Source organism: Atractosteus spatula, chromosome 2 (assembly GCF_055471065.1).
Source record: "Atractosteus spatula isolate fAtrSpa1 chromosome 2, fAtrSpa1.hap1, whole genome shotgun sequence".
Classification (NCBI taxonomy): domain Eukaryota; kingdom Metazoa; phylum Chordata; class Actinopteri; order Semionotiformes; family Lepisosteidae; genus Atractosteus; species Atractosteus spatula.
The window spans coordinates 12,787,838-12,814,558 of NC_142707.1; the positions used below are offsets into that span (position 1 = coordinate 12,787,838).

The following is a 26,721-nucleotide window of genomic DNA, read 5'->3' on the forward strand; positions in this document are numbered from 1 at the left end:
CTGCACATACCACACACACACACACACACTGACACATACTGTACCCACAGACACACACAAACCGGCACATACCCACAGACACACACTGACACATACCCAGAAACACACACACACTGACACATACTTACAGACACACACACACTCACACATACTGCACCCACAAACACACACAGACTGACACATACCCACAGAAACACACACATACCCACACAAACAGATATACCTACACACATAGGCAGCCTCATGCTCACAGACAGACATACGTACACACACAGGGACTGGCCCATACCCACAGACACACGAAATTCAAGAGACCTCCACTCACGTGGAGTGGCATATATCCACCCATACGAACTTGCACAGATCTAAACGCGAGCAAGTCTGCAAAGACCCCCACACTCAACACTGCCGGGGTCAGAGAAGGAGCCATGCCGCCGTCCCCTACCCCTGTGCAGAAGGCAGAGGAGGAGACAGGCGGGGGCCACAGGAACAAAGAGGCAGAAAAAAGAGAGAGAGAGCGTGAATGGGGGAGGAGTAAACGAGAAAGAGTGCAATTTCAAACTCCCCATCCTCTGCCTGAGCGGCAGCACGCTTGAACCTTCGCAGGCGGCGTGCAGCAGGTCAGAGGGAGGATGTGGCAGAGCCGGAGGACCACAGACCCCGCTCTCTGACAGCTGCGTGCGTCTCCGCGCGACACCTCTCCTCACCCCACTGCCCTGGAGCCTTCGCTCTCCCTAAGACACAGCCGAAACGGGAGGACACCCCAGCCCCGCGCAGCTCTCTCCCAGGGACGTTTCCACGCTGTGACTCTGCTCCTCCTTGGTTACGACAAAAAAGGTCACGGAAACCATCGCAAATATCTTGGATGCTTTTGGACACAAACGAAAAGAAGACCCGATCAGCTGCTTTACAACCAGTGGCTTTCTTTCTCAACCTGACAGCTCTATTTTCTGTTTTCTTCCCCCTCGGTCGAGAATGTGGCAGATTGTGACGGTGACTTCCTGTGTCAGAGAGAAGGGCGCTTTCGGGTTTCGGGCTGAATCCTCGGACAGACGCTGGCTCTGAGGGCCTGATGCTGGGACAGGCACTCTGTTCTCGTATGTGGGTGCCATGACACTGGGATACTGGGACTGCCCTGCTGGATGACTTTGTGTGAAGCCGTTACCTGATTCCCATTACCAGTACCAGTACCATTACCGCACCTCTACTGGAATGGATCCTCCTCACACGGAAGCAGTGTTTTAATTTGTGCTTTAGACCTACCTGGCCTGCTGGGCTTATAGACATCATCTTGGGTTTATTTCACAAACGCCTCGTTAAATCACTTTCTCCTTTTTGGACCTAGGCGACACCACCTTGACCCGTTCTCTAAACAGAATCACCGCTTCTGTTTTTACCTGTTTGTGGGGGAGGTCCACACTCTGGGATATTGGTGTCAGCCGGGGGATTTCCGGGCATAGGGGACTGCTGCAGACAGGCAGGGGACAACTGGCAGGGTCATGGCATCTCTCCTGATGAAGTTGTTCCGCCTGGGGGGGGAGAAGAAGAAAATCAGGCATTATGAGAACGTACAGAGAGACGTCAACCCACAGGAGGGCTGGGAGACGGTGGGCGAACTGGGAGATGGTGCCTTCGGGAAGGTGTACAAGGTAAGAGGGGCTGCTGGGACTGGAATTCCAGCGGGAACCCATGCACTGTGTGTGCCAGGGAGTGTCTGTGCATCGCTGAGGGTAGACTGTACTGTATGTGTCGTTGAATCTGAATCTGACTCTGAAGGATCCTTCTTGGGACCAGACTAGAGAATGAATTAACAACCAACTACCCAAATAAGGTATCTGGGCCAAATTGTCTTCTCTAGTTTGCAAGCTTTCTTATATCAGGTACTGTACATGTACAGTATGTCCTGTGGCTGTTTTTAGCTCAGCCAACATGAGAATGGTAACAGACGAAGAGGAGGCCCATTATCTCGCCCAGCCGTTTCTTTAAGATTCAACAGGAATGGGATTTGACGATATGGCCAGCCGGTTTGTTTCAAACACTAAGAGCCCTCTAGCTGCGTCTCCTTTTTCAAAGCATAAGCTTTTAATTTGTGTCCTCTTGAACTTTTTTTATGCATAGAAATAGCAGAACAAACAGTGACTAGCTGAAAAAGTCAAATTAAGAACAGGGACAAATCCAAGAAACTGCTTGGACTGGACCAGATCAGATGGTTTCTGCACTCCAGCAAATGAGCTGTGCTGTTCTCTGAGGTACAGCCACTTGAATGAAATGCGCTTGCCATTTTCTCAGTTCAAGACCAAAGATGTTCACCTCATCAGAGGTGTCTGTGTCTGGTATCAGTGGGATGAGGAATTACTGTTGTTGCTCTTTTCTGAACTGTCTGTCCACAGGTCTTGCCTAACTTCACAAGCACAGCCACACAGTAACACTTGCCTATGGTATCAATATATATAGCACTAGAATGAAGCGTTCCACAGGAAGAGGCTGTGTGCTATCTAACAGACCATATAACACCTAGCCTCCTCTGCAGAGCCACAGACTCCATCAGAAAACAGAGACAAAAACATGAACCACCTCAGAATCTAAGACCTCCCCATCAACATGCCTGCAGAGGAACACATCCTTATTCCTGACTTACACAACTCCCACCAAAGCATCATCTCAGAACTAAAATATGACATAAATACTCTATATGGGCATTATGAACTACCTCTGAGGGACCAAATCAAAATTAGTTTTGAATAAACATAACCATGGCTAAGATGACATTTTTATGGCATTTCTAACCCTATCCAGCAACTATATACTGAACCCGAGCTTAATTTGCAGTAATTTCAGTACCAAAGAAGATGTGCTCAAAGGTGACAAATTCGTCTTCAAAAAGCGATCCAACGTATTGGCCAGATCACTCCTCTATTAACCTGCATCCTCATGCATTGTAGTATAAGAATATCCATGCCTAAAAGTATGTCAAAATGTGACAATGGCACGCTGTATACAGTATGTAAGTGTGAGTGTGTGCGTGTCTGTGCCTATGTGTGCCCTGCGACGGACTGGCGTCCTGTCCAAGGTGTATCCCACCTTGTGCCTGTTGCTTCCCGTGACAGGCTCTGGCTCATCCAGGACCCTGAATTGGAAGAAGTGGTTAGAAAATGGGTGGATGGATATTTGTAAGTGGGTGGCACAGTGGCCAGCAATGCTGCTTCACTGCGCCCCGGGTTCAGTTCCTGGGGTGCCATCTGCTTGGAGTTTGCATGTTTCCTTGGAGTCCCACAGTCCAAAGACATACTGCTCGCTTAATTGTCTTCTGGGGAATGGGTCCTAGTGAGAGTGTGTCTCTGTGTCTGTGAGTGCCCTGTGATAGATTGGCATCCCACCCAGGGTGCATCCTGTCCTGCGCCAAGTGCTACCTGGGGTAGGCTCTAGGCTACCATGACCCTGAATTGGATAAACGATTATTGAAAGTTATGTGATATCTGCAGGCTTTGAGGTGGAGCTGGAGTTAGGATGAGATTTACCCTTTAACGTAGCCTTCAAATACTAAAGAGATCTGTCTAAATCTGGGAGTTAAGAAGGCACAGACTTGCAGACTCTGTTGCGTAAGCAGGAACTTGGTACCTTCAGTGACCCTGAGGAGTGGGAAGATGCCCCGAGCCCCCAGGGATCAAGAATAATTAAGAGAGTCAAGACAGCGCGGTGCTCTTGTGAACCTCCGTTAAGCCCTGGTGCAGAAGCAGTGAGCTAGTTAACACGCATGTGCTGAGCTGTTGATGCCTGAGCCAGGCCGATGTGGTTTTGGCTTTGCTTTCTTCATCGTTTCTTTTTCAGCCCTCACGGATTTTACATAAATGTCAGAAGAAGAGAGCCTGCAGCTCGGCCCCCTGGGTCACACAGAGAGCTAGCTACCTCAGGGGCTTGACTGTGACCAGCAGTGCAGGCGTGACATGGGTGCCTCCGTGCTGTCACAGGCAGGGCTCGAGGTGCTTTTTTAGAAACGCCCACCCTCTCCCCTGCAGTGTTATTAGAAGCAGAGGGCACTGCGTACGCATGGGCCATTGCCAGAGCCCACTATGGCATTCTATTTCCTGTTTCAGCCCGCGTAGAGGGCAGGCGAGAGAGCGAGGGAGTGCGTGTGTGTGTGCGTGTGTGTGTGTGTGTTTTCGGTGACGGAGTCTCGCGGGCCTCCTGTCTGAGAAGCCACAGTCTCTTCCGCTCTGAGCTGCCAGGCGCAGCCCCCCCATCCCCCCCGCAGCCCTCACTCTGCACCTGTGTGTGATCACAGCGGTCAGGCCAGCACACAGCTCCTCCAGGGCCCAGGGCCTCTCGCTGACCTTTAACTCTGGAGAAGCACATCACAAGCACGCTGTCAACACCAAGTACGCATGGAAGGTGTCACATGCAACAAAGCACAGATTGTTCTTAAGATACACAATTAGTCATCAATGTCCTACACCCATCCTTAGACTGGATTATGCTATGTAATGATATCACAGGCTATAAAGAATTATAGCCCCCGATGCACAGCTGTAGCAATTACATTGCTACATTTCCATTCCTCTAGTGGATATTCATCACATGCAAGACATCAAACCCCTGCAGAGTGGCAATGACCGGAACTCATAAACCTGCCATCACATGGACCAGTGTCACCTGGCGCCCTTGATATTTTAAAGTGCAGTGACTCACGGTCAGGTGGCACCAGAAACAGGAGGATCTGGACTATCTAATCCCCCCACTCGTACTGAGGCTATGATATCGAAGAAGCAGGTAGGGGTTAATATTAACGGTGCATTGACAAAAATGGAAGCAAGACTGTGAAATAAATAGAATTCAGTCAGATATATATATATATTTTTTACACAAACTGTTGCTATGAAGTACAAACACGAGATTCATCCATCCATTTTCTTATTATTTTATTCAATTCAGGGCGGAGCCAGAGCACAAGGGGGCACAAGACAGGGTCCACCCTGGACAGGTTGCCGGCCCCTCGCAGGCCGACACAAGATTATCTGCACAGACACGCTTGTGGGCTTCGCCTCTTAACAAGGGGACAAGCATACGAGCACTTAGGGAAACCTCAAACAGGCAAATCTTTGGAAATCGGATTTAACCACGACCATGTCAAAATCCTTGAATTCTAATTTATTTTGCTGACGTGTTTATTCAAAACAACATGCATTTGTCCTCGTTTACACAGCTGGGTGTTTGATTGCAACAGCTCAGGTGAAGCACCTTTCTCAGGGTTACAGCAGCAGTGGGTGTTGTTTGAAAGAAGCTACTGTATCTGCTTCAGTAGCATGGCTGGGTAGCTTGTTCCATACTCCCGCTGCCCTTTATGTGAAGAAACGCCTCGTATTCTTGGTTTTAAATGCATTTCCAACTATGAAATCTGTCTGTAGTGTCCTAGTCTTAGACATAAAATCTGCTATGAGTTTAGTTTTTGATAATCTGAAGAATCCAACTGCTTCATCCAATCAGAGTTTCTGGGGAGCTGGAACCTATCCCAGCAAGCTAAAGGCTCAAGGCAGGATACACCCTGGACAGGACAGCGGCCCATTGCAGAGCAGACACAACCACTGACATGCACACACACGCTCCAAGGCCAATTTTCCCAGAAGCCAATTAACCTACCAGCAGGTCTTTCGTTCCTTATATAGCAATTTTCTGGTAAGTTTGCTCTCTGGACTCTCCACTCAAAGTGATTTACAGGCAATGGGGACTCCCTTTCACTACCTCCAGTGTGTAGCCCCGCCTGGATGATGCGCCAGTACTCTCACCACACACCAGCTCTCAGTGGGGAGGAGAGCAGAGTGGTGAAGCCAGTTCAGAGATGGGGATTATGAGGAGGCCTTGATTAGTAAAGGCCAGAGAGGAATTTGGACAAGACACAAGACAAGATAAGGGTAACACCTCTATTGTTTTCAAAAAACGCCCTGGGACTTTTAACGACTTTAGAGAGTCAGGACCTTGGTTTTACATCTCAGCTGAAAGACGGCGCCTATTTACAGTATAGTGTCCCTGTACTGGGGACTGGGGCATTAGGACCTAAACAGACCGCAGGGTAAGCAGGCCCCACTAACACCTCCTCCAGCAGCAGCCTTAGCTTTCCCAGGAGTCTCCCATCCAGGTACTGACCAGGCTCACACCTGCTGAGCCCCAGTGGGTTCTCAGCTGGGAGTTGCAGGGTGATATGGCTGCTGGCAACTTTAACCATTGGTTTTTCGTAAATTAAGTTAAGATCTCCAGCGAAAAAGAATTGCAGAGGTTCTGATCAAGCAGCCTGTTCATGATTAGTATCTTTTCCTGACCTCAGCAGTGACTGGGGTCCTCCAGGACTGGGGCTAGGGACTCAATAGGTTCGCGGGTTATTATGGAAATCTGTTTCTTGGCAGCGGGTCAGGAACCACGAGAGTGACGTTCTCCTGCTCTCTTCTGACAGCAGCGGCTGACACAGAAAAACAAGAGAGCTTCTTTAAAAAAACAAAAAACAAAAATAACGAACGTGTTCCCTAGGTAACAGGTAGGTCGCCTGGCATGCTAGAGTTGACTGCGGTTTAGTGCGACTTCCTTTCAAAGCAGCGCATGCAGCAAACAGCTTCCTGCCTACTGTGCGTCTCTGTCTCGGTTTCTGTTTGAAAAGTGCTTTTTAAAATTTTTACAGCATCGCTCCAGATCAAAACCAAATGCCCAAACAACAGCACCCAGGGCTCTTGCAAATTGAAACACACATCTTACTCCTTCCTTCTGTCTCCAGCCCTAAACAAACACACACCAGAGCTGTCCTCTGACCCACGCTAACGTCTCCATCTGCCACTTCCTCCCCTCTCTCTGCCTGTGTCTCATCGCTGCTCGTGCAGTTAGCACTGCAGGCTGTTCCTCACGGCTTGTTCTGCTCGCCCAGCAGGGTTTGAAGTCTCCTGAGCTTAATACACTGAGGGAGACCCCCTGTCACACCTGTAGCATTTATAGTCCAAGGGGGACCCTTTAAACAGACAAGGTGCTATGTTCTAGGTCAGTGATCTTCTCTCCCAGTCCTGACAAAGCACAGCTCTGCCAATCAGACCACTTAGGCACCCCTGAGATCAGTAAAGCCCTGAAGAGCTCAGGTACCCTGCTGCTCTGCAAGAACAGGACTGAGCACCGCCACGTCCCCGCTGGTCTTTCTGCCAGGCACGCAACCGGTCGTCGGGGGTCTCCGCCGCGGCCAAGGTGATTGACGTGCGCAACGAGGACGAGCTGGAGGACTACATCGTGGAGATCGACATCCTGGCCGCCTGCCGCCACGGCAACATCATCGGGCTGCTCGAAGCGCTCTTCTTCGAGGGACAGCTCTGGGTGAGGAAGAGGAGGGGGCGGGCCGCCGGACGCACCGTGCATACACTGGAAATTGCAGATCCCCAAAATTCTGGATCACATGTACAGATTGGCACTAAATCTGGAATCACCGTGCACACAAAGCCTGTGGGAAAGGAAAGATATTGCTCATCCTTCCCCATTGCAACTTCGAGATCCTCTAGAGATGCCAGGAGTCACAGCCTAGCTCAGTGAAGATGTGAAAGAAGTTTATTTCACAACAAGGAGGCCTCCTGGAGACCAGACTGACACACTAATTCTTTCCCTATCCAATCTACATACTGTTGTTCACAAGCACCTTTTATACTTTTTTTACAACATCTCCTCTAAGGGGCCTGAATGGCACTGGAGAAGCTGGTATTCTAGGATTGATATATTTAGATTTCACCTTTTGATCCTCTCTGCAAGTTTCCATATATGCAAATCAACAGTATGCCTATTCAGGCTGGCAGATTCTTTGTGACAATAGCAGGTGTCTCTACAGCATGGCCTCCACACAAGAAAATCCTTCACACAGAGTAAATCCTACAATCCTCTAATGCAGGGGTACCCAGGGGTATCCTGGGGGGCCCCTGTCTCTTCCTGGGGTCCCCCTGTGTGGGAACGGCTGTTGTTGTACAACATCTCTACACTGATGTCTGTGTGTGCTGTCAGCACCACATCCTCCCTTCACTAGGAAAGCTAGTGTAGTGCACTTCCAGGAAGCTGAACTTTTAAGATGCAATTTTGCCCAAATTGTACAGTATGCAGAAGAAGCAGTTCAAACATGAACCCTAATATGAGTTATCAGTCTTCACACACACCCTCCCAAGCTGTAATGGTTTCCTAGTATAAGGCAATATGTCTGGCTGCTCTCAGTTTTCCGAGAAAATATTCTCAGCAGAGTCTTTAGTACTTTAATAATTATTAAACACTGCCTGAACTAGAGCTCACAGACATGTACAATAACTAGAAGTGACTCGGTGTTAGAGCAACAATTACATCTAATTCTTGGATTTCCAATGCAATATTTCCACTGTATTATTTTCCAGATATAACACAAAGTAAACAGACGCAGATATTTCTCACAAAGCGTTATCCTTAATGTGAAACCCTGACCATACTCCCCGGGCTTTATGGGGACTGACCCAAATCCCTTCACACATGACCTACAGGACATCAGCACCAGAGGAGGGGCTTCAGATATCCAGGGGGCCATCCCTGCTCCTTCTGAACCTGGAGCCAGGAAAATGTAACTCATAGATAAAAACAGAAGCTGGGAACATGGGCTTAGACTCCATTAAACTTCTCTAGCTTCCCAGCTCTTCCTACAATAAATAGGTGATCTTCTCAGCAGCAGTCTGAAACTCACCAGTTCTGTTCTTGTCCTTCCCAGTGCATGGCACCTCAATCCATTCCAGGTTTTACCAGCAGCAGGCCCTTGTGCAATTCCTAACAAGCAAGCAGGAAGGCTCCACTTAATGGATTTTTTTAATACTGTCTCGTACAACTCCCCTGTACAAGTTTTAAATGACTGGAACCTGGATTAGATTGAACTGCCGGGCATTGGTGTCCCTTATATCTGCTGTAAGAGTGGGAAAGCGCCTCCAACATCTCTCTCTCTCTGTCAGATCCTGATTGAATTCTGTCCTGGGGGGGCTCTGGACGCCATCATGTTGGGTGAGTGACATCACTGATGAGACGAGAGACCCTCTCCTCCCTCCCTGTGGCTGACTGTGAGTAAGCCACTGCTCTCTGGCTGCAGGGTGTGGGGCCAGGCATTGATTGAAGAGCTCTGCCATCACATTCAAACACAGGTTTTTCCCTGGAGTGTTGCTAATGAGGGCTTTGCTCCCAGTCCAGGATCAATAAACCGCCTATTGAACAAAGTGTATCTGACAGAGCCGCCCAGCTGTGACCTGAATTGTAAATGTAATTATTCTCTGGATTGAGCTGGAGTGTGATGCCAAACAGATCACCAGCTGACTGGCCAACACACTGACTGACAGACATATACATTGACCATCTTACTGACTTTCATGATGGGCCAACTGCCTGACCAACGCACATTATGACTGAGGCAAATAACTGCAAGACCTTCCGATGGGCCCACTGGCACAGTGACTGTCTAACTTGCTGACTGACACACCGACTGACCAGCCAGTTGACTGGCTGTATTGACTGATCCAGGGAGAGATACACAAATGAATGACACCCTAACTGACCAACACACCAGCTGACACACTAAGGGACACACTGACAGACTCACACAGGGACTGACAGAGTGAACCACACACTAACTGACTGACACACTGACCGACACACTGACAGACTCACACAGGGACCGACAGAGTGAACCACACACTAACTGACACACTGACAGACTCACACAGGGACTAACAGAGTGAACGAGACACACACTGACAGACTCACACATGGAGTGACAGAGTAAATGACACACTAACTGACCGACACGCTGACAGACTCACACAGGGACAGACAGAGTGAACCACACACTAACTGACTGACACACCAGCTAACACACTGACAGACACAATGCCAGAATCACACAGGGACCGACAGAGTGAACCACACACTAACTGACTGACACACTGGCTGACACACTGACATAATGAGAGACTCACACAGGGATTAGCAGAGTAAACGACACACAGATAGACACACTGACAGACTCACACATGGAGTGACAGAGTAAATGACACACTAACTGACCAACACACTGACAGACTCACACAGGGACAGACAGAGTGAACCACACACTAACTGACTGACACACTGACTGACGCACTGACATAATGAGAGACTCACACAGGGACCGACAGAGTGAACCACACACTGACAGACTCACACACGGAGTGACAGAGTAAATGAGACACTAACTGACCGACACGCTGACAGACTCACACAGGGACTAACAGCGTGCCGCTGTCTGTGTGTGGCAGAGCTGGAGAGAGGCCTGACGGAGCCGCAGATTAGAGAGGTGTGCTGGCAGACCCTGCAGGCGCTGGACTATCTGCACCAGAACAAGGTCATCCACAGGGACCTCAAGGCTGGAAACATCCTGCTGACACTGGAGGGTGAAGTCAAGCTGGGTGAGGAGGACCGGACACTGTTCGGCAACACTTCATCTCTGTGACTCTCTCTGGCTGGGCTGTACATTTAAATACAGAGCCCATCTCTCACTGGCTGGACTGTATATTTATTATATACAGAGCCTGTCTCTCTCTGGCTGGGCTGTAAATTTATTATATACAGAGCCTGTGTCTCTGTTTCTGGGATGTATTTTTATATACAGAACCTGTCTCTCTGTCTGGACTGTATATTTATAGAGAGCCTGTCTCTCTCTGTCTGGCCTGTATATTTAATATACAGAGCCTGTCTCTCTCTTTCTGGGTTGTATTTTTATATACAGAACCTGTCTCTCTCTGTCTGGACTGTATATTTATATACTGTACAGAGCCTGTATCTCACTGGCTGGACTGTATATTTATATACAGAACCTGTCTCTCTCTGTCTGGCCTGTATATTTATATAGAGAGCCTGTCTCTCTCTGTCTGGCCTGTATATTTATATACAGAGCCTGTCTCTGTCTTTCTGGACTGTATATTTATATACAGAGCCCATCTCTCACTGGCTGGACTGTACATTTATAAACAGAGCCCATCTCTCACTGGCTGGACTGTATATTTATATACAGAACCTGTCTCTCTCTGTCTGTACTGTATATTTATATACAGAGCCTCTCTATCTACCTGTTCCCTCTTTGTCCCTACATTTTTTTCTGTACGTCTCCCACACCTCTTGTCTGACTCAGAATACTGCCCTCTTCTCTCCCTCCTCTCCAGCTGACTTTGGTGTGTCTGCGAAAAACAACAGCACTCTGCAGAAACGAGCTACCTTCATCGGCACCCCCTACTGGTGAGTCAAGTACAGCACAATGGCCAAGTTATAACAGCCTATAGTACAAGCGCAGTAATGTTTCTTACTATGGGGACAACAGGAAAAGTATTAGAGTAAAAAATATTCAGCAGTAGAAGGAAGATACAGTAAAAGTACTATTACACTCATACTATATGAACTACAGTAAAAGCACAATATAATAATTACATTACCATGTTGAAAAAAGCTATATACATGCTGACTGGACGCTTATCTGATTGTGAGAAGCTAGACATCTTTCTTCTTGTTTTGTTCCTAAACGTTAATTTAAAAATCATTCAATGAAGGAATCTCAACTTTTCTCATGAAGACACAACACGTTAAAAAAGCTAAAAATTCAAAGTGTCCTAATGAAACAGAGAAGACAGCGATGATGAGAGTCTTGAGAGAGCTAGGACTCCTGAGACACATCACCACCCGAGAGGCTAGTTTAATTAATCACAAGTGGAAACTATGTGGAAATGCTTTTAATACCCGAGAACAGGGAGGAACATCTTTACACAAAGTGTTGTGGGAGTGTGGAACAAGCCACCCAGCCATGTTACTGAAGCTGATACCCTGGCTTCCTTAAGAAACAGCAGGATGAGATTCTCGGATCAGTTAGCTGTTAACTACCAAATGAGCTAGATGGAGCCCAATGGCCTCCTCTCATTTTGAACTATTCATTCCAGGCATTATAAATGTATGTTTTTATATTTGGTTGATTTTCAATTGATGCGAAGCTCAAGGAGTGGGAAGGTTAAAGTCCTACCTTATCCGTGGCTCACTTTTCCTTTTTCATCTCCGTGGCAACAGGATGGCCCCGGAAGTGATCCAGTGCGAGACCTCCAAGGACGCCCCCTACAGCTACAAGGCAGACATCTGGTCGCTGGGGATCACGCTGATCGAGGCGGCCGAGATGGAGCCCCCCTACCACGACCTGAACCCCATGAGGGTCCTGCTGAAGATCACCAAGTCCGAGCCGCCCTCGCTGTCTCACCCCCGCCGCTGGTGAGCAGTGGAACAGTAACCCGTCAGCGCACACACTCTCACACACACACAACCCAGCCACAACCTCCACAGCAGCTATTGACTGAGTGAGCATTGTGCAGCAGCCAGCATAAGTGTTTGTCCACCTGGCGCTGGTTAATAACCAACACACAGCCCTGCATACACTGTATCCGCTATAGCTGTGGCTGGTGCATCATGCAGGGCCTGACACATAAGCTCACGCTGAAGGCAGATATTTATATGTTCCGGTGGGGAGATCTCCAGGAGAAGCAGGCCTATTGCGGTGTTTGGGGGATGTAAATATCAACCATCTGCTGCTGTACTTACAGTCCATGCAGTCCACGAGAGCTCTCACTCACTGCGTTCCCGAGTGCTCTGCTATTAATGCATTGCCTTGCGAAGGCGGACAGTAATGCACGAAAATTGAACTGGAATGCTAGAAGGCACTGAGCCACAGGAAAGCTGAAAGCGTCTGTTAGTGTGAGAGTCCTGGAGGGATTCTGAGCCCTGTCTGGGTGACCCCTGACAATCCGGGGGCTGGAGATGGCCGGGGTGCCCTCAGTCTGCTGCACGGCTGTAATCGCTGTCCTGCGGGGCAGCTGCAAGACTGCAGTGCCACGAGAGCAGCTGTGCTCTCGGTCCTCCAGGTGGCGCTATCCACAGGTTGATTAGATGGGAAAAGGCACAAGCGGTCTTCTTGCCTTCAGTGCCCACCTGGGAGCTGTAAGGACAAAGCCATGTGGAACTGGAGAGTCCAGACTGGGAGGAGAGCATTTTCGAGTTGCCAGCCGTCACGTGCCTCTCACAGAGGGACTCAATTCGCGCCACGCTAAGATGAACCTGCAACCCTCTGGCCCAAGACTCAGGGCCCTGACCGCTACGACAGTCTGTGATGCCCTCCCCCCCGTCTTCTCGTGTTGCAGGTCGGGCGGTTTCAAGGACTTCCTGGGCAAGGCCCTGCAGAAGGACCCCGAGGCCCGCTGGAGCGCCGGGCAGCTGCTGGGGCACCCCTTCGCGGCGGAGGGGCGGGGCCACAGCGCGCTGCGGGAGCTGATCGCCGAGGCCAAGGCCGAGGTCCACGAGGAGATCGAGGACGGGGGCGGCGCCAGGCAGAGCCCCGCGGAGCATGTACGGAGCAGGGAGAGGGCGGGGCGGAGGGCTCCTGGGAGGCAGGGACACATGTCAGGGTGGGGTGGGCCGAGAGACCTGCATTTGAATCGATCCGTTATTAGAGAAAACAATCACTTTCACACGAGGAGGCAACAGGCTCCAGACAGTTCATACCAGAGTAGCCAGACCACCACCCAGTGCCACAGTGGCTGTAGTGCTTCACAGAGCACTGTAGTGCTAGACCAGAGCGTTGCAGGTTCGAATCCCCAGCTGTTGCACCCTTGAGTCGGGTATCTATATATAGTATTATAGATTAGAGGCCCCTGACCTCCTGGTGATCACCTGCAATTATGTGCTGTATGTATTACGGAGATCTGTGCTCCTCACCTCTGGTACAGTCGCCCCCCTGTGGCATTTACAGGCAGCTGCAGTTTAAAATGGGTTTGAAGAGGCTCAGACCAACTACAACGGATTCAGCTTAGCTATTAGAGCTCAGGCAAGATGTACCAGAAGAAGCTGGAATCTCTGACAGATAATTATCAGAAACTATTTTTGATACAATATTTTAGGCACTCTCCTAATGTCTCTATCTCCACCCCCCACCCCCCCCACCGCAGGCCGTCCCGGAGTTCTGGCGCGCCCTGTCGGTGCCCGGCCCCCCGGGTGCTGAGGAGGAACGTCCGGCAAAGATCCGGCGCGTCTCCACGGCAACAGAAGCCGAGGCAGAGGGCTCGGGAAAGGGGAACACTTCTGCCCGGAAGGGGGAGGAAGCGGAGGGATTGAACATGGAAACGGAAAAGGCTCCCGAAGCCGCAGACGTCTCCGCGTCTAAAGAGGATCCCAGTGCAGCGCAGCCCGTTCGCAGGAGAGCGCCCCCTACAGGGGGGCAACCAGGACCGGAGGCGACTATGAAAGACCTGAAACGGGCCAGACGCAGGTCCGTCCCGGCTGCCTTTCTCTCCTTCTTTTCCAGCGGCCAGAGACGCTGCAAGTCCGTCTACTGGGGCGAAGAGGCAGCGGAGGCCCCCCACATCCCGCCAGTGAGCGACACCCAGCCGGCGGCGGCACAGCCTCCTCCAGCACCGCCAGCTGCTGCTGCTCCCCTCCTCCAGCAGGGGGAGCCATGCGAGGCCGAGCCTGGACGCCAGGGCCCGACCGCGCCACCAGAAACATCAACCCGAGAAGCCGAAGAAGGAAAACGCGCAGAATCTGACAGCGTCCCAGAGGCAGGTGAAGATGGGAAAGCAGATGGGAATCATGACGTCGGAGACCAGGGCTCTAGTGCTTCAGCTACAGAGGATGAAGGACCAGGGGCAGATGGACCCACTGGACTGCAAGAGGAAGTGTCCAGCAACAGGGACAACTTGCGGGATCCGGATGTCCAGGATTCCAGGGGTCCTGGAGACCCCGGGGGCTCTGAGGAGGTGCTAGAGACAGCATCTCAGATTCTCAGCCCTCGGGAAACAGAGCTCAGCATTGTGATGGGTGAAACTGAAACACAGGATTCCACCAAGCCCGCGGAGACAGAGGTCGGAGACGTACCCGCAGATTGCGAGGAGCATTCTGGCAGTTCCACGCCGCCCGACTCTGGTGACGACATCACCGCGACTGCCTCCGAGCACCAGGACAGTCCTAGGGGAGAGCAGTGTCAAGGGCATGTGGATGATCTAGTCATCCAGGAATCCCTTGAGGTTCAAGCTAACGCTGCACCTAACAGCTTGGCACCTTCTGAGCGCGCCCAGCTCCCAGGCACACCCAACCTCGCTGAGCTCTCCTATCTGGCCTTAGAAAGGACTCGGGCTTCTGCGCGGGGCAGGGAGAAGCCCCAGCCCTCAGTAATGGACTACCTTGACTTGGTAGGGAAACCAGTCCCGGCTCGGATGAGATCCGGGGTCACAGAGAAACCAGGGCTGGGCGTGGGCCCGCAGGGTCTAGGAGACGAAGAGGTGTGTGAGCTGGATGCCGGCCCAGTGCAGGAGGAGAGTGTGGGTGAAGGCCAGCAGACGGCTGGGGCTGAGCTTGGAGAGGGGGAGCAGGAGGACAGGGGTGATTCAGCAGAGGAGGGAAGAGAGTCCATCCCGGAGGAGCAGAGAGCAGGTGTCCCGGAGCCAGAGGACAGCAGCGACTCCGAGCTTCCAGAGGCAGCGAAGATGGACATCCAGGCAGAAGCAGAGCAAGGCAGATCTGGGAACAGGCCTGGAGAAGGAAGGGAGGAAGGAGTGCAGGACCTGGAAAGAGAGGGGGATGCCGGAGGGAGGGAGGGGCAGGAGAAGGAGCTTGCAGAGGGACAAGAGGACACCGGACCCCACGAGGGGGGAACGGAGGAAGAGGAGAGCGTCGTGCAGGGGGGGCTGCCGGAGCCTGCCGGCGCGGAAGTCAAGCCCAGGATCCGCACGAAGAGGGTGAACTTCGCGGACCAGCTGGAGTCGCGGGAGGGGGGCGGCGGAGGCGCAGACAAAGAGGCCGGCCCACCTGCCATCAACGGGAGCGTGGGGTCAGCAGAGGGGCCAGGACTCCACAGGGATCAGGGCGCTCCGGACGGGATCCACTCGGAAGCAAACGGGGGCTCGCGCCACTCCACACTGGATGACCACGCACCTGTCCCAGAGGGGATAGAGACCGGACCCCCCAGCCAGGTGAGGCCCCCTGACTCCTGTAGGCATCCCAGGCTGTCCAGACAACAGCATCCTGCAGTGTTGAGTGTCCCTCTGAAACGCGGTCAGTTTCTCTCGGTTTCATCTGTAATACATATCGTTTCTAATGAATTCATCCTGTATATCCTTCCTGATGTACATACCACTGACCTGAAATGGATATTGATATTATATACATGGCACATATTCTGAAAATGAAACAGCTTGTAACAGGTTTCTCCTCTGAAAAGAGGTGGTATAATCATGGACACTGGCCCAGAAATGTTCAGTATGTAGGGCACGGTTGGGCTGTGAAGGGGCAGATGTTACACTAGAAGTTAGATGGCCTTGGCAGGGGGTGATATTAGAATTTAGACGCCCTTGGAAGAATCAGATATTAGTCTACAAGGCAGGTGCTCTTGAAAGGGGTTGATGTTGGGTTAGGAATTAGAATTCCTATGGCTACTTTTTGCTTTCTGGCTTATGGGTCAATAATGATGACAGTGGGACACCCACAGCAGAGGTGAACCACCCTTCTACGCTGTCAACTATGCTAACGTTTCTTTTGTCTTCTGTCTCATCGTGCCTTTTCCCCATCTGTCCCCAGGTGATGTCAGCTGTCACAAATGAGGGGGTGAGTTGTCATCGGGGTTTTCCTGAGTTTCTCATCTTTTCCTTTGGATTCGCACCCTTGTGTTTGCCGTGAGGAATCAAATCTGCTCCTTGAGCAAGCCGGTTGAGAGCCCAGAAGAAAGAGAGGGGCTTTAAACACTGCACCCCAAGAGAGAATCCATCAGGGAAAAAAAAGTCTTGTAACCACCATCCCCTCCTTCCCCCTCCCTCCGCCTTCCTTTCCCCTCTCCCAGGACCTGCCAACAACCAGGAAAACGGTGAAGAAGACCCGGAAGTTCACCGTGGACGGCCGGGAGATGAGCGTCACCACCTCCAAGATCGTGAGCGACAGTGACAGGAAGGAGCAGCAGATGCGGTCCGTCAGGTAAACCCTTCCCACCGGAAACAGGGGCTCGGCACGGAGAGGCTGGACAAACAGGAAGGAGAGCTAGGTGTGTGGGAGCCCCCGAGAGGCTCAAGCAGTTAAGGATGAGCCCTGTGGCTCAGGAGTCGCTCAGGTCGAACCTGGACTGTGTCAGCAGCCGACGGTGCAGGGTTGGCTCTAGAGCAGGGTGGGCACGGCCTTAGTGGGCTTTCAGGAAAGCAGCAACCCTTGTGAAATGCCAAGGACCTGCAGAGCTGGCAGTGATGCCAGTGAGAGACATGCCATTTCTCCACTCAGCTCTGACTTATCACTGTGTAGTTTGTACACCTCACATAGGTATGGAAACATATTCCATACAAAGGTGGTGCCTTCCATGTGCACTCTAAGCTGGGCCGAGCCGGGACGATACGACGACCCATCTAAAGCAAAGTGGACAGACCTGATTCGTAGGGCCTGAGCCCCGGAGGCCTGACCGTGTGACTGCATCTGCGCAGACGACAGGACTGACTGTGTGACTGCATCTGCGCAGGCGTCAGGAGCTGCACGCGCTCAAAGTCCTGCAGAAGGAGGAGCAGAAGGAGCAGGCGCAGCTGGAGCAGCGACTGCAGCAGCAGAGGGAGCAGATGTTCCGACACATCGAGCAGGAGATGACAGTGAGACCAATTGAATTTATATCTCACCCAGCAGCGGGGATACGCATCCCTGTTCTCAAAGAGCTGCAGGTCTTCTGGTTTACTGACTCAGTTACTGTATGCTCAATTAACTCTTATTACAAGTGAAGAAAATGGGGACTTTGTACTCTTTTCAAACCACGCAAGCTGCAGCTCTCTGGTACCAGGAGTATCACTGCTCTAGAGTGTATCAACAGTATACTGACAGCATGCTAAGTTTGCTGTGTATTGAAAGGCTTAATTTAAAAGCACATTCAGACTTTTAATATTGTGTAAATGCTTCAATCCATTTGCTGTCTGCTTGATAAGACATATAGTGCACTCTAAGTATCACTAAAATTGATCAACATTTTGTCTCTTGCACATAGTGTATAGACAATACCACCAACAATGCAATTAAAGAGCACCAAATTTATTTCAAATCCATTAAACACTTCATTACCTTGATACTATTAATATCCTGTGCCCTTGTCTGCTTTGTATTATTCTGAAGCTCTGTCTTAACCCGCCTCATTTATCTTGGCTTATCCTCTTCATTTTGTAATCTCCTACACCACATACCCATGCCAAGGAACACCTTGTCTCTTTCACCAAATAAATTCCAGTCTCAAAAGGAATAATTGCATAGGATTATTCTTTTTATGGACCAGGGAAGTAGACACACAAAGTGACAGTGCATGAAGAACAAGCATCAGTGAAAAGGACATGCCGGGTGCCGAATATTTGAAAATGAGCTCCTTTCTGGGGTCTTCAGGCCCCTTTTGGGTATGTTTGGATAGCTAGCTGTGATACCCTCAGGGTGACCAAAGATGAAAAGAGCCTTATATTTTGTATATTAACACGGCTGCTGACAATTGGTGGGAGCAGTGGGATTTATTTATGAAATCAGCAGGGGGTAAAGTCTGCATCCTACTGGTTGATCAGCAGGGTTGAAATGTGGGTATAGATGACAGTTCTGTTTCTGATGGGGGCAAGTTGTGAGCTGTTTGTGTGCACAGTCCTGACAGGTAAGTCACTAAGGAACAAAGCTGATGCAGCCTTGAGCTCTTGGGCTTTCCACTGTTTTCATTTTGCTTATTCAGCAATCTCCGTAACAAAGCAAACACAGGACACAGGATATTGATCATAACAGGGAGCAGGATCGGTTATTGTCAACAATTACAAAAACTGAATTAAATAAGTTTTATGCTACAGGGCAGAGCTGCCCCTTTATTTTCAACAATGTCAGTGGATAGAGAAACGGTTTCTACAGAGTATTGACAGGAAACTGCTACCTTTTCCTCTCCCTCTTCATCATCCTTCCACCCTCTCCCCATTCTCCCTCTTCCCCCCATTCCTGGCCTTCCGCCCCCTGCTCCCTGCCCCCGCCCCTCTCAGAGTAAGAAGCAGTACTACGACGGGGAGCTGGAGCGCGTGGAGCGGCAGTACCGGCAGGCCAGCGCGCGGCTGGAGGAGGAGCACACGGTGCGGCTGCGCGAGGAGGCCCGCCGGCTCAAGGCCCAGCAGGAGCGGGAGCAGACCCGCCGCGGCGCCGCGCTCAAGGCCGACCCCCGCGAGGTCCCGTCCGCCAGCGGCCTCGCGCGCTCGTCCCCCGCCCCACACACACACACACGCGCCGCTTGGGCGGGTTCGCAGGAGCGAGCCGGGCGCAGTGCCCCGGAGTCGATCTGCCAGCTCTGCAGCGCCCGGCACATACAGCAGAGGAGCCCACTCTGCCGAAACGCTGGCCTCACTGCGCGGCAGGGTCTGGCCCCACCAGATTACGCTCAGTGTGGCGGCTTTCTGCGCAGCCAGTAATCTACACTCATCTCCAAAACACACTGCTCTGCCACCTAACGCTCAATAGCACGAGCTCACCCTTTTTCAACACTGCAGCACCAACACCAGTGCACTACACATCCTGACCGTGTGCTCGGTCACTGTACAGCAGGTGACACTGTTTAACGAAGGTGAAGTCACCTTCCCACCAGATCTTTCTCATGATATTTCTGCGCACAGCTAATTGGACTTCTCCACTTTAACGAGTTTTACGTCGTTTATCGAATCACAAGGACTCCTGGCCTAACCTTCTCCCTGTCTCTACAACCCCCGGGCGTAGCTGCCCATCGGTGTCGACCAGTCTGCCTCCTCTTTGTCCATCTCTGCCCATCAGTACCGGTAACGCGGCTCGTTCTGTCTGTCTCTCAGGAGCAGCGATTTCTGCAGCGGCAGCAGCAGGAGCTGAATGAGTCTCTGCAGAAGGCTGTGCAGGAGCACAAGAGGAAGGTGGCATCCATGGAGTGGGAGACCACAGCCAAGACCCAGCAGCTGAAGAGAGGTATGAGACACCTGAGCACTCTGTACAGTGTGTACTGTTAACTGCATCCATACTGCACCCTGGATACACTCTGCACACTGCACACTGTAAATTCTGCACAGCACATACATACTGTACACTGCATACACGCTGTGCACTGAATGCATACTGTACACAGTATACATTCTGCACACTGCACACACACTGTACACTGTAAACTCTGCACAATGCATACATACATACTGTACACCGTAAACTGCACAATGCATACATACTGTGCACTGTATACACTCTGCACACTGCACACAAACTGTGCACTGTATACACTCTGCACACTGCACACACACCGTACACTGTAAACTCTGAAAACTGCATACATACTGTGTATTACATTACTGAACATTACAGTCTATTCACTCTGCATATTACATACTGTAATACTCATCAATGCATTCAGTGCACTTCACACATTCGATACACTGCATACATACCTGTACTGTACGGTATATACACTGTCTGTACTGATATCTATACCTGATGAACACCCATTCATCCTAACAAGTAACTGAGATTTCAAGTAAACCAATGTAGGAGTTAATTAGGGAGTAAATACTGACCCTTATGACTCTACAGACATTTATTGGAGATTTAGAAACCAGAATTCATTGTGTTTCTACACACTAACAAAAAACGCACAACACTTCTTACATCCATTCACTTTCCATCATTCTCTTCACACACCCCCCCAGCTCGGGAGGCAGTGATCTGGGAGCTTGAACAGCGCCACCTGCAGGAGAAATACCACCTGTTCAAGCAGCAGGTGAAGGAGCAGTTCTCCCTGCAGAGACAGCAGCTCATCAAGAGGCACAGCAAGGTAGGGTTGGACCTGAGGATCTTCCTGATAGCCAATACTCTAGGTCTTCCTGCCTGTCCAGGTGTGCATCAGTAAGTCTGGGTATCTCCCCGTGTTTGTCCATCTCTAATTCTGTGCCTGCTGGCCTTAAACTGCCCTTCTGTCTCCGTACTCATCTGTCAACCTCCAATCTCTTCTCCTTCCTCCCCCACCCCTGCTCCCAGGATAAGGAACGTGCCATGCGTTTTCACCAGTCTCTGCTGGAGGAGCAGCGTTCCCTGTTTGCCCAGGAGCGTGCCAGGCTACCGCGCACCCAGCGCCCCGAGGCCAAGAACCGACTGGCCCAGTTCAAACTTCGCCTCAAGAGCCAGGGGCTCAACAGCCAGGAGATGAGACAGCGCCTCACGCAGGTCAGCACGGGAGGTGCACCCCACCTCAACTGGACAGCTTAAGAAGTTAATTAAGCAGCTGTTCAGAACCTGCTATTACTAGTTCCTATCTCCTGAGGGCTGTCACAAGCAGAGGACAATTTCTTTATTCCCATGCTAGTTTGAAGACATGAGAGCCAGTTACAGATGTTGAAATATAACTTAATGAAACGTTTTTTGACTGAGTCAACTAATGCAGTAATAAGACATGCATTTCAAGTTAAGAACAGTACAGAAAAACATCAGAGATTTGGAATGGTCGTTTCCCTCTGCCAGGAACTCCTGTGAACCTGACACTGATTTGACTGATATAATCTGCAAATCTGCAGATTATAAACTCAGTTATAATCAGTCAGAATCCATGCTGAGCTCTGAACCAATAGACAAGTACAGCAGAAACTGCAGCTTGCACGGAAAGCAGGGAGAATCCTACATGGGTCAGGTCAGTTTTTTAAAAATTGGGCACTTTTTAAAGGGTACATAGACAGACCTGGCTACCCAGAGAGGACAAGCTCAGTAACCACAGCCTGGCCATAGAAACTGGACACAGGCAGACCTGGATACCCAGAGAGGACAGGCTCAGTGACCACAGCCTGGCCATAGAAACTGGACACAGGCAGACCTGGATACCCAGAGAGGACAGGCTCAGTGACCACAGCCTGGCCATAGAAACTGGACACAGGCAGACCTGGCTGCCCAGAGAGGACAGGCTGTGCTCCCACTTCCAGGAAGGAAAAACAGAGATAGAGATGCTCTTTCCGTTGCACTGCATGAAATACTCCGGGATTATACAAACATTCCTTCCTAAAATAACAAATCCAATCCTAGAATTCCCACACCAGCGAGAATCAGAACAGCTTCCAATCCTACGGGAGGAGGAAACTCAGTAGAGCTGTGACCCCCTGTCACAGCCCGAGGAACGGAGAGGGAGCCTCTCAAACAATAACACTGAGTCCTTGACCTGAATGTCTGTAAAGGTTTCCTAACTGAATTACTCTTTCCTTGGCAACACTGCAGCTCAGCAGTCCTGTAAAGGTAAAGGTAAAAATTAGAGGTTAAAACTAAAGGTAAAGTAACTTCAACCTTGCATGTCACCAAAAAAAAAAGCAAACTGAGCAGCATAAACAAATCTTGATGGTCAATAAAGCTGGATGTGGATGTGGAGGTGTGTGCAGCGGGCCTCAACCCTCTCCCCCTCCCTCCCTCGCTCTCTCTCTCTCCCAGTTCCTCGCGGAGGAAGAGAGCCGCCAGAAGGAGGAGCGGCTGAGCCTGCAGCAGAGTCAGGAGAGACAGCTGAAGGAGCTGCAGGAGCAGTGCGACTCCAACATCGCCGAGCTGCAGCACATTCAGGTACCGTACGTCCCCGCCCTCCTCGCGGGCTTCCCAGAAGAGTTTCCGCGCACGGCGAGAACGCAAGAGAGGTGTTCCCAGAGGAGGGCGCTGGTCGCCCGCTTGCAGGGAAAAGAGATCCCTGGGAAGAACTGCGATAAGACATTAACGTGCACGGGACGTCCCAGACCAGGCAGACGCAGGAGCGGGCAATGAGATTTAAAGGGTGCCACTACCCCCAGATCATGACGCTCTGAGGGCTGGGGTGCTCCTTACACCGGTGAATGAATCAGGCTCCCTCGATCACCCCGTCAGACAGGCGCTGCACCTCTCGCTAAGAGCGTAAGAACAGTTACAAACGAGAGGAGGCCATTCAGCCTAGCTCCTTTGGTAGTTAGTAGTTAATTGAGCCAAGGGTCTCAGCCAGGCATTCTTGAAAGAGACCAGGGTACTGGTCATCACCATGGCTGGGTAGCTTGTTCCACACTGCCACTGCAAGTTGACTTCTGGACTGACCGGGTCTCGGCTGTAACAACACAGCTGAGAGTGCACTTCCAGGCACTTGCCCTTGAGCCCTCTAGTCGACACGTCTAAGGATTTCAAATACTTGCATCAGGGAAACTAGTGGCTGCCCAGCACAACCTTTCTTGTAGCCTGCAAGCACCCTGTGATTTCTGGGGAACGATTGGTCTGGGACACCACATCAGGATGGGATAATGTGAAAGTCCATGCATTATGTAGTTGATTTACGCATTTATGCTCCACTTATGGGCTTAGGCGCATAAAAAAATTAGGAACAGGACACAGAGTCTGAGTTGGACTGCAGCACCATTTCTATTTGAAATGATTAACAACCGTTTTAACTGCAAAGGTCATCTGATTCAGCGGTCAAAGGTGTTACACAACTGATGAGCTCAGGGTTCCTGCAGGACTGTGGCTCTCCCACACCCTGACACAAGATCAGTATTGGAAGAACCTGGAAGAACCCAAGCCATGCGGCTCAGAGGACCGCTGGGTAACGACCCTGTGTGTGTCTGTGTGTGACAGAACGAGAAGCTGCACGTGCTGGTGGAGTGGGAGAAGAAGAAGATCCGGACTCTGGAGGAGGAGCACACCATGGAGCTGCACGAGTGGCGAGAGAAGCTGGCCTGCAGGAAGGAGGTGATGGAGAGGGCTACCGGCAGGGAGGAGAGGGAGGGAGAAAGGGCTGGAGAGAAGGAGCGGGAGAGGGAGAGAGAGGGCTCACTGAGGGTGGAGAGGAGGTGAGAAAGGAGAGAGGGTGGAGAGGGGGAGCGAGATGGGGTAGAGGGTCAGGGAGGGAGCTAAGGGGAAGATAATGAGGAGGTGAAGGGTGGAGAGACGGAGGACAGGAAGAAAGGGAGGGAGAGGAGGTTAGACAGAGTGGAGATGGGTGGGAGGAAGAGGGAGAAGAGACAGAGGGTGGAGAGAGATGGAGTAGAGGGGGAGGGAGGGAGAGGGGAGAGGGCTAAGGGCAAGATAATGAGGAGGTGAAGGGTGGAGAGAGGGAGGAGAGGAAGAAAGGGAGGGATGAGAGGGGAGGGAGAGGAGGTGAGAGAGAGTGGAGATGGGTGGGAGGAAGAGGGAGAAGAGACAGAGGGTGGAGAGAGATGGAGTAGAGGGGGATGGAGGGAGAGGGGAGAGGGCTAAGGGCAAGATAATGAGGAGGTGAAGGGTGGAGAGAGGGAGGAGAGGGGTGGGAGGGAGCAGGAGAAGAGAGATGTTAGAAAGAGATGGGGTAGAGGGGAGGGAGAGAGGGGGGAGTGTGGGGGGTAATAGAGGAGAGAGAGGAGGAAAGAAGGGAATAGAAGGAGAGAGAAGCCCCAGTCAGCCTCTGAGCCGCCGGCGAGCAGAGGGAGTGGCTCTCTGACGCAGGCTCTGCTCCGCTCGGTGTGCCCCAGGTCCTGGAGGAGGATCTCGCCCGGAGGCGCAAGGAGAAGGAGCGCGCGCGACGCCGAGGAAGTGAGCCGGAATCTCGTAACGCTGGCCGCCTCGCCCGCTTCCTCCCCAGTCTCAGCTTCTCCGGATAGCACTCCGAGACATCTCTGCAGGCGCAAACGTGCACCGGGATGAGCGACAGAATTCCCAGCCCCGTCTCCACTCCCCGACAGCCAGGGATTGGAAACCCCAGCCTCGAACGTCCCGCTCCCCAGACGCAGAGCGGATTTGCTTTTGATATTTCACATTTTAAAGGAATTAAAGAAAATTGGCTGTGGCTTTTCAAACTAAATTCAGGAAGTGGAAAGTTCATGGACATTTCCTAAGACTGATCCCAAAAAAACAGTGTAATTCCACTCTTTACACAGGGAATTATCCATGCCGGGGCATTGGGCAGATGTCAGCACTGTGGAATGGGAATTCCAGATAGTCTGTGGCTGCAGTGGAGGGAGGAATACCCAGGATTCCCAGCCCACAGACTCGTTACCTTTCGCAGAGGTGTTCCTGGTTCCTGCATGACTCCCCGCAATCCCCGTCTCCAGTCCTCTGTAACGGGTAACACTCTGGCTCTAGAGTCAGGACTGAAAATGTCACATCTAAGTGACATTACTCAATGGCTTCCATTCACGTATTAGGACTGGGACATAAATGTGATATGCAAGCTCTACAGCATATTAGACATACTATGCACCAGCTGCCAAACAATATACTGGATACCTACCATATATATCAACTGTACAATCTGTCCACCTGGTATATTTAATGTACTGTACTCTCCCTGTTTGTAAACTACACACCTCATGTCTATATATACAGTGCTGAGAAAAGGCTGTAAGCCACTGTGGTTGGTCCATATTGTGATATTTCAGGCCATTGCTCCAGGTCATACCACACAATTTCAAAGAGGTTAAGGTCCAGACTTTGGCTTGGCCAATACAAACAATGACATGTCTTCTTCTTCGGCCACCCTGCTAGGTCATGATAGTCCCAACTCCGTGCTTGTCTGTCGGGATGAGCTTCCACTGTTAGAAGGCAGTGTCTGGTTTTCACTGTGGCCAAAAACTTCAGCCCTTAACTCATCTGGCCAGAGGACATTCTCCCAGGAGTCTTCCTGAGGGTCCAGGTGCTCTCGAGGGAGCAGTGTCTTCCTGGCTGTTCTCCCATGAAAATCACTCCCATTCCGGATGGCATCTGGACGATGGACGATGACATCGTCCAGAGCGAGAGGGGCCTGCGGACCTTAATCATCTTTGCGTACTTCATGCACCATTGCATCTCTGAAAACACTGGACTGCTAAATATAAACATTATTGGTGTCATGGCAGGAAATTGTCATTCCCATAAGGAAACTGGGGCTCAGAAACGTTTTCTTGGCACTGCAGTCCAGATTGCAAGCTCCAGCAAATACAGTACAATGTGCTGCAGCCTGGTGTATATATAGTATACTGCAAAGGAACAAGTTAAAGGTTTATTCCATGCTGAAAGGAGAAGAAAGGAAACGCAACGTTTCGGGTGTGAAGAAGAAGGCTCCACAGCTGAAACGTTGTGTTTTCTTTCTTCTCTTTTCAGCATGGAATAAACCTTTTACTTGTTCCTTTGCAGCCTACGCATGCTGACGCAGCTCCCCACCTGAACTACTATATAGTATACTGACATCTATAAACTACACTCCTGTCGACATATAATCTATATATACACCCTGCTCCTGGTCTATGTCTAATATATATTGTAAAGCTCCTTCACATTTAAGCTGGTGTATACCTACTGTCCACCTGGGGTGCGTGTGATATACTGACACATGCTGTCTACAAACTATACACATCTCAATATATTCTATACAGTATACAGTGCCATTTTTCCTGGTTTATGTGATGGATAAGATACTGTATTGTATTTCACAGAGCTCCTGCAGATATCGGCCAAATGTTTAAAATACCAATAGCAGTCATTGGCTCTTTTCTTACTGCACATTTCACCTCTGTAAATAACACTGTCCTGTAGCCTAAATGAAACAATAAACACATTTTCAATAAATAAACCGCCAGATTAAAAAAAAAAACCTCCAGGGCTGCTCGGATTTCCGGGCTGTCGGTCAGACAGACAGTTGTGCAGGTGATCGGACGCACAGGCGCACATAAACAATAAACGCCTTTTCACCCTCCA

General features: G+C 50.7%; 1 protein-coding gene across 1 annotated transcript; it reads left to right on the forward strand.

The window, feature by feature from the left end:
* Positions 1-647: 647 nt before the first annotated feature.
* LOC148839293 (STE20-like serine/threonine-protein kinase) lies at positions 648-26,721 on the forward strand. Its single transcript, XM_088932715.1, has 18 exons — positions 648-1,649; positions 7,174-7,338; positions 8,967-9,015; positions 10,299-10,448; positions 11,202-11,274; positions 12,091-12,285; positions 13,209-13,413; positions 14,013-16,031; positions 16,636-16,662; positions 16,895-17,025; positions 17,555-17,678; positions 19,074-19,253; positions 19,884-20,013; positions 20,742-20,866; positions 21,070-21,255; positions 22,498-22,623; positions 23,650-23,763; positions 24,522-26,721. The coding sequence occupies exons 1-18, from the start codon at positions 1,500-1,502 to the stop codon at positions 24,648-24,650; spliced, it is 4,278 nt and encodes a 1,425-aa protein (XP_088788841.1). The 5' UTR covers positions 648-1,499; the 3' UTR covers positions 24,651-26,721.

What these genes read in the sequence shown, in the direction of transcription:
- LOC148839293 (XM_088932715.1), top strand. Translation starts at nt 1,500, where the DNA reads ATGGCATCTCTCCTGATGAAGTTGTTCCGCCTGGGGGGGGAGAAGAAG. An exon ending in CCTTCGGGAAGGTGTACAAG is followed by an intron (nt 1,650 to 7,173) that starts GTAAGAGGGGCT and finishes TCTTTCTGCCAG; the next exon opens with GCACGCAACCGGTCGTCGGG. An exon ending in ACATCGAGCAGGAGATGACA is followed by an intron (nt 17,679 to 19,073) that starts GTGAGACCAATT and finishes CGCCCCTCTCAG; the next exon opens with AGTAAGAAGCAGTACTACGA.